The sequence below is a fragment of the Acomys minous genome, assembly GCF_964271855.1.
Source record: "Acomys minous genome assembly, chromosome: 16".
Lineage (NCBI taxonomy): Eukaryota > Metazoa > Chordata > Mammalia > Rodentia > Muridae > Acomys > Acomys minous.
The window spans coordinates 41,855,105-41,867,750 of NC_140498.1; the positions used below are offsets into that span (position 1 = coordinate 41,855,105).

The 12,646-nt window shown below is 41.6% G+C and overlaps 1 protein-coding gene across 1 annotated transcript; it reads left to right on the forward strand.

Moving 5' to 3' along the window:
* Window positions 1-460: 460 nt before the first annotated feature.
* On the forward strand, window positions 461-5,131 carry LOC311587331 (olfactory receptor 1f45-like; the record flags this gene model as incomplete). The annotated part of the gene is made up of 2 exons (XM_084764001.1): window positions 461-530; window positions 4,176-5,131. Exon 2 carries the CDS (start codon window positions 4,190-4,192, stop codon window positions 5,129-5,131), a length of 942 nt encoding a protein of 313 aa, XP_084620127.1. The 5' UTR covers window positions 461-530; window positions 4,176-4,189.
* Between the last annotated feature and the right edge of the window lie 7,515 nt (window positions 5,132-12,646).

The window sequence follows — 12,646 nt, forward strand, 5'->3', positions numbered from 1 at the left end:
AAGGAATTTTTATGCAGAGAAACGATTACATCTTAGAAGGGATATTAAAAACTTATATAGAAAATGTTTCAGAATTGATTCTGAAAGGAAAAAATGAGAGTTCATCAATTAGCAAGAATAGACCCAGCAGAAATTATGGTACCTTTTCCTAATGCTGAAATTGCCTCACTACAGACAGAAAATAAACATTGGCAAAGGGCTTCCAATAATTTTTTTTTGCAGGAGGGATTAACAAAAAATACCCCCAAAGCAAATGACTTCCAGTTTATTAAAAGAACTAGTTGGATTCTCCCTTATATAGTAAAAGGAACCACAATTTCTAGAGCCCCTACATTTTATGCTGATGAAATGAATCAAGAAAGTCAGGAAATATGATATGTTGGGGAGGGGTGTTTGTATTTGTTTATACAGGAAAATAAAAACTGTGGATTTCATCCAAACTGATAAAAATCAGATTTGACAGGAGGCGACCTCCTGAAGATCTTGGCTGAAGACAGAAGGAAAGAAATCAAGAAGACCAACCAAGACAGGTAATGTAACTGCTGAACTTGGTACATGGGAACAGCTCTGAGACTGGCCAAGACATAAAAAAAAAAAAAGTCTCCAGCCAGGACTTCAACTATGCATGGCCAATAAATCTTTGGCTGCAAAATCCTCAGAACTTTTCACACCACAGATAAAAATTCATATTATAGTTTGGTTATATAGTCCAAAATAACTTATAAAGAAATACAAATGCCTTATGGGGTTGAACAAACAACAGAGAATGACCTTTAACTGCACTGTGTTCACTGCACGTTCCATACATATATTAATGCAGAAACATATAATAACTTTGAAAGTTTAAATGTTTGCAGAGCAAGAGGAACACACACACACACACACACACACACACACACACACACACACAAACACACACATAGGCCAAGTGATTCTACTTCATAGATAGCCTCAATAACTGTTTCCTCAAAAATCTGCATCTGGGCCCATTTCAAAATGGCTAGCTAGATTGAACAACATCACAGACTATACCAGTCAAGACTTTAGTTAAACCCTGGACTTCCTCAGCTTTCAGAGACTGGATAGCAAATGTTATATATAGTTCTCTTAATGCTTGCCAATATCCAAATTTTTTGGGCCCCTCAAAAAAAAAAAAAAGACACTCAAAACCAGCAGAAAGCAATTTTGGAGAACTACCCCCATTCCTCAGAGATGGGGTGAATGGTTTTGGTCATTCTTTGTGTGATAAGATGTTTCATGTCATTTTTAAGAGGTTATCTAAAGGAGTGATAAGCAAATGGGTATACTATTGAGTCTACTTGTAGACCAAAGAGCATTAATAGGCCAAAACTCTTATATTGGTATAGGTATTTGTATGTTAATACAGATTTAAGATTACATTTTGCTACAACATGGTAAGGCATTGTAGCTGTGTAATTCCTTAAAATGCAATGCTAAACTCTAATCCTTTAGAAATCTGGTATTATGTACTGTTCAGGATAATTTAAAAAATGCAAAGCCAGGAGTGTTGGCGCATGCCCTTAATCTTGGGAGGCAGAGGCAGGCATCTCTGTGAGTTAAAGGCCAGGCTGCCCTACAAGGAGAGTTCCATGAAAGCCAGGGCCACTACACAGAGAAACTCTTTCTCAGAAAACAAATTGAAAAAGAAATGCAAATTACTAGTCAGGCTATCAAACTCAGGGTCACGTTGGATACTTGTTTAATTACAAAAATAAATTTCGTAGCTTGAACAGGTAATAAATAGCTAGAAACAAACAATTCAGATTAGATGATAGATAGATAGATAGATAGATAGATAGATAGATAGATAGATAGATAGTCTTAAAAAATCTCAGAGATCAGGCCTAGAGAGATGACTCAGGGGTTAGGAGCACATGTTCTTGCAAAGGACCTGGGGTCAATTCCCAGCACCACATGATGGCTGACAACTTTCCCTAAACCCACTTTCAAGGGCCCAAAAAGCACAAATACATGCATGCAAGCAAACATTTATACACATAAAGTAAAATAAGTAAATCTAAAAAAGCTCCTCGGAGATCTACAGAATATGGCTGGGATGACAGCCTAAAGGAAGTCTCCCTTTGGTGCACGGAAAAATTCAGTCATGGCTGGCCACATACCCTTCTGTTTTTCTTCTTCATTTTGTCTTACACCAAGTTCTTTAAGGATCAGCCTCAATCCTAATTCCATCTATTCTAGTCTTGCCTCCTATCTTTCCACTTGGAAATGCGCCATAAGTCCTCTGCAGTAAACAACCAGATAGGAAGCCAAAGAGGGACACGCCCCAAGCAGCGCTGTGATACCGACAGTCTCTGTGTCACAGGAGAAGAATCTGGAATCTACAGGCTTAGGTCACTGAGGCGAGGACGTTCTCAGAAATTTTCCTCTGGGACTTGTCTCCCCCCAGATTGCTTTTTCCCCAAGCTCTGACCCAGGAGTAAGGTGTTTTACTTATTCCTCACTGTTAGTCCACAGAGACCAGGAGCTAAGCAGGACAATTACTGCCTGCCTGTCTTTAATGAGATGCTCTGGGACTCTAGCCTAGTGGGAAGGAAGCTTCAGTAAATAGGGGCCCGAGCCCCCAAACCTCTTTGCTGCTCACAGGACTAGGATGAAGTCCATGCACTTCTTCACTTGCTGAGAACCCTCCTGGGACTCTGACCCTTTCCCATCCTTAGACTAAAGGCACCGTTGCCGGGCACCTCCAAGTTAGGTACAGTACATGGGGCAGGTACAGCACTGACCTGTCAGGTGTTGCAATCACAGCACAGATGCCAGTTTCTTTACCAAAACTCATGGCCAAGAGCAGATGGCAACGTTTTGTGAGCACATGATGCATAGTTTGAGTTAAACAAACAGTAACTATCTATTTCTCATTACGTGTTTTTGAAAGTTCATGTCACTTTGTGTGTGTGTGTGTGTGTGAGAGAGAGAGAGAGAGAGAGAGAGAGAGAGAGAGAGAGAGAGAGAGAGAGGGAGAGACAGAGAGAGACAGAGAGAGAGAGAGAGACAGAGAGAGAGAGAGAGAGAGAGGGAGAGACAGAGAGAGACAGAGAGAGACAGAGAGAGAGAGAGACAGAGAGACAGAGAGAGAGAGAGAGAGAGAGAGAGAGAGAGAGAGAGAGAGGTGGATTCCGGGGTTTGGGCTCAGGTCTTCAGGCTTGGCAATAAGAGTTTTACATGTTGTGCCACCTCTCTGGTCCCTGCTATTGTTTTTTTCTCTATGAGCTGCTAAGGACTGAAAGTAAGGCAGGAACAGTCAGCAGAGATGTCCGTGATTTCAGGAAGGGGCCGTGTTGCATTAAGACAATGTATGTATTATTGTGTGTGGGCAAACACATGCCAACACGGATATTTGGAGGTCAAGGACTCTGTGAAGCTGGCTCTCCTTCCCCCTTTATAAGTGTTTGGAGTCAGACACAGGTTGTCGGGTTTGTTCACTAAACACAATTACCCGACTGAAACATGTTGCTGCTCACACATGCGTGTTTTATGTTGTACTCAATGAGGCACTAGGGGGAATCTGGTGGGACCAGAAGCATGTAGGGCTGAAAGTTGGAAGGCAAGAGTTTGAGCCCTGTGGGTAGATCCTGACTCAGCAAATCGAATGCAGGCTTTTTAAAAAAGTATATACTTTTGTTTTTTGGGGATTTTGTTGTTGTTGTTGTTGTTTTGTTTCATTTGGTTTCATCTGGCTTTTTGAAATAAGGTTTCTCTGTGTAGCCTTGGTTGTCCTGGACTCACTTTGTACACCAAGCTGGTCTCAAACTCACAGAGACCCACCTGCCTCTGACTCTTTGAACCACTGTTTCTAACTTACTTTGTTTTTTAATTAAAAAAAAAAACTTTATGTCTATGAGTGTTTTAGCTGAATGTATGTATACTGACTGATGCAGTGCCCATGGAGGCCAGAGGAGGACAATGGATCACCTGGGAAAGGGCTGTACACTATTGCTATGTTATGTGGGTGCTGGATGTTAAACCTGCTCCCTCTAGGAGATTAGCTGGGCATTTTAATTGTTGAAACATCTCCAAAGCCCTAATGCAAGTTTTTTTGTTTGCCTGTTTGTTTTTATAACACGGCAACCGTCTGTAATACGATTTGTTGCATTCAAACCCCTTAGTTCCTAGTTTTCTGCTTCTCTTCTTTGTAGCTGGGCTTGGACTCATGAGAGGCAGCAACCAGACCAGCGTCTCCGAGTTCCTCCTCCTGGGCCTCTCCAGGCAGCCCCAGCAGCAGCAGCTCCTCTTCCTGCTCTTCCTCATCATGTACCTGGCCACCGTCCTGGGGAACCTGCTCATCATCCTGGCCATCGGCACAGACTCCCGCCTGCACAGCCCCATGTACTTCTTCCTCAGCAACCTGTCCTTCGTGGACGTCTGCTTCTCCTCCACCACCATCCCCAAGGTACTGGCCGACCACGTCCTCGGGAGTCAGGCCATTTCCGTCTCTGAATGTCTTATGCAAATTTATTTTCTCTGTGTCTTTGCTGTCATGGACAATTTCCTGCTGGCTGTGATGGCCTATGACCGGTATGTGGCCATATGCCACCCCTTACACTACACAACAAAGATGACCCAGCAGCTCTGTGTCCTGATGGTGGCTGGGTCGTGGGTCACTGCCAGCCTGAACGCTCTGTTGCACACCCTGCTCATGGCGCGACTCTCATTCTGTGGGGACAACATCATCCCTCACTTCTTCTGTGATGTGACCCCCCTGCTGAAGCTGTCCTGCTCTGACACGCACCTCAACGAGCTGATGATTCTTTATGTCGCAGGGCTGATCATGATAGCCCCATTTGTCTGCATCCTGATCTCCTACGTCCACATCACCTGTGCCGTCCTGAGAGTCTCATCCGCGAGGGGAAGATGGAAAGCCTTCTCCACGTGCGGCTCCCACCTGGCCGTGGTCTGCCTCTTCTATGGCACCATCATATCCCTGTATTTCAGTCCCTCATCCTCTCACTCAGCTGCCTCAGCCACAGCATCTGCCGTGATGTACACAGTGGTGACCCCCATGCTGAACCCTTTCATCTACAGCCTGCGGAACAGGGACCTGAAAGGGGCTTTAAGGAAAGTGCTCACCAGGGCGTTTTCATCTACTCAATAAGGCGGAAAACAAAATCACGAAAAGAAGTAATTTCCCAGAACATCATTTTTATTTTATTGTGTGAAAGTCAGCATGTTTGCTTTTGTTAGGAACTCATCTTCTATTTCTCTTGGAAAATAAAAACCCAGGTTACAGACTAAAGATGTGCCAGGTGGAAAGAGTTGAAGATGCAGCTCAGTTGTAGGGTGCTTACCTAGCACGTACAGGGGCCAGGCTTAATCCAGACTCCTGTCAAAATAAATAGAATTCTTTTTTAAAGATTTAAAATGGGTGTGTGCCTGTGTGCATACACGTGTGTTTGCATCTCTCTCTCTCTCTCTCTCTCTCTCTCTCTCTCTCTCTCTCTCTCTGTGTGTGTGTGTGTGTGTGTGTGTGTTTACCTCATGTATGTGGGTGTCCAGAGAGACCAGAAGAGGATTCTCTAGAGCTGGAATTACAGGTGCCTGTGCATCATCCAGTGTGGGTCCTGGACAACACATTTGGGTCTCTGGAGGAACAGCAAGTGGCTGAGGAGATCATCTCCTCTCCCATCGCCACCGGCACCCTGCACCTTCCTGCTGGAAGCCCAGTCTCTCCTCTGCTTACCTCCTCCCATCATGGTCGTCGTTTTGCAATACAATAGCCCAGCTGGACTCTCTAAGCCCTTGTCCTTAATTCCTGGCCCAAAATGACTCCTCACAGATGTTTATCTCAGTGGGGAATCAGTGTGGTCAAGCCACCCTTGGACCCAGTCTAAGGCAACATCATATTCCTTCCACATATCTCCCTTTCTATTAAAAAAAATAGATAAATAAAAAATAGGCAAAAATAAGAACCATATACATAAATACACATATATACAGGATCATCAGGTATCAAGTACATAACCCAGTCCATTCAGACTATGTGCAAGGTGTACAAAGTATAGTGCTCTGCCTGCATATGCACCATCAGGCCAGAAGAGGGCATTAGATCTCCAAGTTGTACGAGAGGATGTTCTGTAATATGGGCCAAGTAGCCCTTAAGATTCGCTTGCTCTACAAACACCTTCATATTTTAGGTACTAGGAGATCTTTCCTGGTCAGATATAATCTTTATAAGTTTTGTTGGTAACCATATTTTTTCACTCTCTGTAGAAACAAAAACATAACCACGTCCCCATCTCAAATCTATTGCAGGCTTCCAGTCCATCAATCAAAAAAGCATTATTTAATCGGTCCCTGGGGGTCTTTACCCTTCCCTTTTGTTTAATAGGCATTTCTTTTAAGGTATGAGTAGCTCTTTCTACAACTGCTTGCCCTGTGGGATTGTGAGGTACTAGTAATGTGCTTTATGTTATAATATATAAAGAAATTTTCATCATAAGGGACAGATATGCAGGAGCATCGTCTGTCTTAATTTGTGTAGGTATTCCCATAATTGCCATTATCTCCAATAAATGAGTAATCACACAATCAGCTCTTTCAGAACATAAGGCAGTTGCCCATTGAGAGCCTGAACATGTTTTGATGGTATGATGCATGTACCTCAGCCTTCCAAATTCTGCAAGGTGAAACACATCCATCTGCCAGATTTCATTCCTTTTGGTACCTCTAGGGTTAATTCCAGCAGGTCATGGGATTTGATTATGCAAGGAACATGTAGGACACCTGTTAATTATTTCTCTGGCTTGTTGCCAAGCGATGGGGAATCTTTTCTTCAAACTCTTACTGTTAACATGTTTTTTCATGAAAATTTGAGGCTTCAACACATTTCCTATTAGTAATTGGTTAATTTCTTCATTTCCTTGTGCCAATGCACCTGGTAATGCTGTATGGGATGGAATATAGTAATATACAAGGGATCGTTTCTATTTCTGATGACCAGTTGCAGTTCCATAAATAATGTAGTTAATTCTGAGTTATCAGGAGTAAAGTCAGCAGTATCTATCTGCAGAACAATCCTTTCTGCATACTGAGAGTCAGTAATTATGTTAAGAGATTCAGGAAAATTTAACAGCACCATAAGGATTGCATACAATTCTGATTTTTGAACTGAGGTAAATGGGCTTTTGATCACCTTAGTTGATATATCAGACTTATAACCAATTTATTTGCATCAGTATAGAAGGTGGGTGCCCCTAGCATAGGCGTCCTCTTTACAATGCTTGCAAGGATCCAATTAATTCTTTTTATAAACTGTACGTGTTTGCTTTTTGAGTATCTTTTATTAATTTCTCCAAATAGTTACTACAAGCCCTTTGTCAATCTTCACTAATTACCCATAATAATTTCAGACTTACTAAGAGGCATTATAATTTCCACTGGGTCTGTCCCTGACAGTTCTCCAAATCTTATTCTTCCCTTTGGAATCAATTCAGAAAAATTTTTCTATCTATGTCTTCAATTTTTTACTTTGTTTATTTGCTAGGAAAATCCATTCTATGATCCTATTCCCCCTTTGCATAAGGAGCCCAGTAGGAGAATGTTTTGAAGGCAAAATAACCAGAATGCAAGCAAGTTTAGCATCAATTCTATCCACATGTGCCCTTTGCAGTGTTTGCTCTACCAGAATTAACTCCTTCTTTGCTTCAGCTGTCAGACATCTTGGACTGTTTAAATCTGAATCCCCTTGTAACATTTGAAACAAGTTAGTTAACTTACAGATAGCTGGTCCAATTGTAGGCCTTAACCAGTTAATATCTCCCATTAAGTTTTGAAGATCATTAAGAGTTTGTAACTGATCTTTATGGATCTGTACCTTTTGTGGTTGAACTTTTTTGTTCAGTTACTTTATAACCTAAATAGGTAGCTGAATCACCTCTTTGTATTTTTCTACAGCAATCTGTAATCCCCAGCATGGCAGAAGTCTTTGTGTTTCCTTAAACATTTTCTCTAAAATATTATGATTAGAATCGGCCAACAAAATATCATCCATGTAATGGTAAATGATAGATTGAGGAAACTGCCTGTGAATTATTTCTAATGGTTCTTGTACAAAATATTGGCATAAGGTTGGGCTATTCAACACTTCCTGTGGAAGTACCTTCTAATGGTATCTCTTCATTGGACCCCTACTGTTGAGAGTAGGTACTGAGAAAGCAGGCCTTTCCTCATCTTCTCCTGCAAAGGTATTGTGAAAAAAAACCAATCTTTTAAATCAATTACTATTATAGGCCAAGACTTAGATAATAAGGAAGGCAAAGGAATTCCAGGCTGTACCAGACCCATTGGTGGAATTACTTTATTTACTGCTCTCAAATCCTTTATCATCCTCCAGCTGCCTGAATTCTTTTTTTTCTTTTTTTAAACAGCAAACCCAGGAGAATTTTAGGGGCTGGTAGACTCTTCTATGTGCTGAGCCTCCAGCTGCTCTTACACTAAGTGGTGAAGCACCTATAGTTTTTCTTTTGTTATGGGCCACTGATTCTGACAAACAGGTCTGTTTGAAATTCGTTTTAGGAGCAAGGCTGTTGGTACATTATCAGTGGCCCCTCTATACCTGAGAAGTTGCACACTCTATACCTGAGAAGTTCTGGCTTTGGAAATGGGTATAGCTTGTGGTTGCTCCTGATTACTCATATTAATATCTTCCCCAGAAACATGTACCATTTCACCCCCAGTTTCATCATTGTTTATCTCTGTAATTGCAGGAATATTAATCTGAGTACTCCATTGTTGTAAAAGATCCCTTCCCCACAGATTTATGAGTATGTCAGCCACATAGGGCCTCAGCTTCCCTGTCTGCCCTTCTGATCCCACACACTTAAGACACTGCACACTTTGTTTTATTGGAGTTAATTTAGGAATTCCTATAATTTCTGTATAAACCTTCTGAAGTGGCCAATTTGGATTCCAATGCTTTTGAGAAAGGATCCACACATCTGCCTCTGTGTCCCCCGAACATTCTATCTCAACACCATTCATTTGTATAATCAATTTAGGTATCTGATCATTAACCAGTGTTTGCCAGAACACACGTGTCCCTGTACTTCCAAATGCACCTGCTCTTTCCACAGGAGTGGCTTTGCCCTTAATGTAAGGAAATCCTAACAGCTGAGCAATTCCATCCCCTGCATTAATTTGCATCTCCTTCTTTACACACGCCATGATTTTTATTTCCTCTTTACAATCCCCATCTATAATACCAGGACGCACAATAAGACCTTGAGAAGCCAACCCACTTCTTCCTAGAATTATTCGCACTGTGCCTGAAGCAAAGGACCAAATGTTAATTGGTAACATTCAACCTGTGGAAATAGTGTAAGAGACACATCTGAGGCCAGATCCAAGGCTGCGCTGCCTTCAGTAGCATGCGTTAGGTCATTGACGCCTAATTCCTGTTTTCCTCCAAGTCTGTTACTTCTGAACTGGCCAAGGAAATCTGGCTTGTATTGTTGGTGGGGTCTCAAGGCAATGGGCCACTCCTGCCATTTCCCATCGGCAAGATATTACCGTGCACATCTCTTTTTTTTTTTTTTTTTTTTTCGAGACAGGGTTTCTCTGTGTTAGCCTTGGCTGTCCTGGACTCACTTTGTAGACCAGGCTGGCCTCGAACTCACAGTGATCCACCCGCCTCTGCCTCCCGAGTGCTGGGATTAAAGGCGTGCGCCACCACGCCCGGCCCGTGCACATCTCTTTTAGATTGACAATCTTTAGACCAATGTCTTCCTTTCCCACAGAGGCTACGGTACCCTGGGAGTCTTGGCACCTCGTTACCATCATGGCCAGAAGCTCCTTGTTGTCTCCTGTAAATTATATTTTCTTCTGGGTTATTGTTCTGGTTATTCTGATGTCTGGAACTTTTACTTCTACAGTTTCTTGGTACATGCCCAATTTTATCACAATTAAAGCACCGGGTGTCATCACATTTGGGACCTCTGGCTATAACTTGTCTTACAATACATTTTGATGCTCCTGAGAGTTAATATTAACTGTCTCTTTTAACGATTCATCTAATATAGCTCCCTTTTCCTTTAACGGTCTAATTTCCCTCTTACATTCAGTATTTGCACTCTTATAAGCCATAATCAGTTTCACTGCCTGTTTGGTCTCAGGATCTGGTATGGTTCTAGCTAGAGCTGTACACCCAACCTCTGTAAAAATTCTGTGAAGGCTTCTCCAGGCCCTTGAAATACCTTAGTGAACGCAATGGCTGTCTTAGCAGGTTCTCCTTCCAGCTCCCAAGCTCTTAAGGCTGCAACACGACCTTGTTCCATCACTCTATCTTCAGATGGAACTTGTTCTCTTAAGTCAGCATATCGCCCTTCACCAAGCAATTGATCTTTATCAGCATTGATCGCCTTTGTCCTATTTTTCTTGTTCTGTTCTCACAGCCTCACTTCACCACCACGACAACCATTGTAACTGTTGTGCTGCTTCTAGCACTGCTGAAGCCAAACTTTTTCAATCCTGGGGAACAAGCCTGTGCTGCACGGCCCAGGTATTCAACATTTGTTTAACAAAAGTTGAGTGCGTTCCATACACGGCGATAGATTGCTGAAAATGTTTTAAATCCAACATATCTATCGGATGCCAATGCCATCTCATCATGAGCCGCGACACCATTTTGAGCAGGAACGTGTCTTTTAGTAACTGGAAAACTGAAGGTTTTTGATTGACTCTGGAGGGTTCCTCCATAGGAACATTTTTCTCCAAAATCCTTTTTGTTTGTCTGCATTTCTGTCTTTCTTCACTTTTTTTTTTAATTTTTATTTTACCAAAGGAGCTTTGTGCCTTTCCAGCACTTCAATTTTCTTTTTCTTTTTCTTTCTTTCTTTTTTTTTTTTTTTTGACTTTCCCCATCTGTTCAGTCAGGTCTGTAATTCTTTCCAAAAGGATAGAACTTATTGACTCTTCCTGTTTTCCTGTCTCATCAGCCTTTCTTCTAATCCCTTTAGAATGAAATACAATTAAAAGGACAAAGGAAAAAAATTCCCTCTAAGTATAAAGCAGGAAATAGTTTTGCAGTAGAAATTGCGATTTTGCTGATACGCTGAGACAGCATTTCTATGTCTTCGAACCTTGAATCTCTATCTTGATTCTTCCCTCACACCATTAGAAATTACAGAAGCCATCATGCCCTACATTGAGTGCCACTTGTTGGCTTTGGTTCCTTAGAAAGTAAACTTTTAATCCCAGTACTCAGGAGGCAGAGGCGGGGTGGATCATTGTGAGTTCAAGGCCAGCCTGGTCTACAAAGTGAGTCCAGGACAGCCCAGGCTAACACAGAGAGACCCTGTCTCGAAAAACCAAAAATAAAAAAAATAAAAAGAAAGTAAACTTTATTTTGAATTTATTAAACAAAGGTATCATCCTTACGACCTGGCTATCCTAAACAGGAAAGAAAAGAGATAAGGAAGAGTAAGAATGAAAGCTTCTGGGTATCAGTTCTGTGGGGGCGAATCCTTTGGTGTAATTATCCGGGAATTCACTGGCCCTCTGCCCCACAGAAGAAAGCAGAAACGCCCCTGGCCCAAACTTACAGCCTTCTTCTTCTTCTTCTTCTTCTTCTTCTTCTTCTTCTTCTTCTTCTTCTTCTTCTTCTTCTTCTTCTTCTTCTTCTTCTTCTCCTCTCCAAACACCTGTGGCCCCCATGCCATTGGGGTGGAACCACAGGTCTCTCCTCTGGTATTATTATGCAATATAATAGCCCATCTGGAGCTCCCTGCACTACTTCTTAATCCCAGGCCCAAAATGGCTCCTTTCAGTATTCTCACAGATGTTTCTCTCAGTGGGGGTATCGGTGGGGTCAAGCCACCCAAGACTGCTTTCACTTTGGGCCCAGTCGAAAGCAAGATCATGTACCTTCCACAACTTTCCACACTTTTAACATGACACCTAAGTCTTTTGTGCTTGTCCTAGCTGGAATTAAGTGTGTTTCTGGTATATACAGATCATTTCTAATTTTGAATTTTTAGTTATTATTTCTTTAAATAATTTTCTGTTTCTTTTTTCTTTCTCTGAAGTGTCCTTATTTTATATATATAGGTGTGTATGTGCTAATGCTTTCTACCTTTGACTCTGTATTTATTTTCTCCTCATACTTTTCCCTTCTGCTCTTCAAATTCCACAATCTGTGTATGACTACTTATAAGTTTGCTAATTATTTTTTTATCTGGTTCAAATTTGTGGAGCCCATTTAGTGCACTGTTTATATCAATTTTTACTTCCCAACTCCAGAAATTCCATTTGGCATTCCCAATACTTTTGTTCTCTTTATTCCCTATTCGATTTGACATTGTCTTTATACTTTTATTTACTTCTTCAGTCATGCTCTCCTTTCCACCTGCCAACACTTTAAATGGTTACTTTGAAAGATTTTTGGTACAGATAGCACCAGCTCTTTCTCACAGGCCATAACTATTGGTTGTTTTTCTGGTGTAATGGTCACACTTTCCCGGTTCTTTGTGTGTCTTTTATTTTGTTGTGGCACACTGGGTATTTTGGAAAGATACTGTTGAATATCTAGGTTCTGGTTCCTCTGGGTTCTGTGCTTCCTCTTGCTGTTGCTTGTTTGCTTGTGGTGGCTGAGTTATTTTAAGCAGCCCACCCCTCT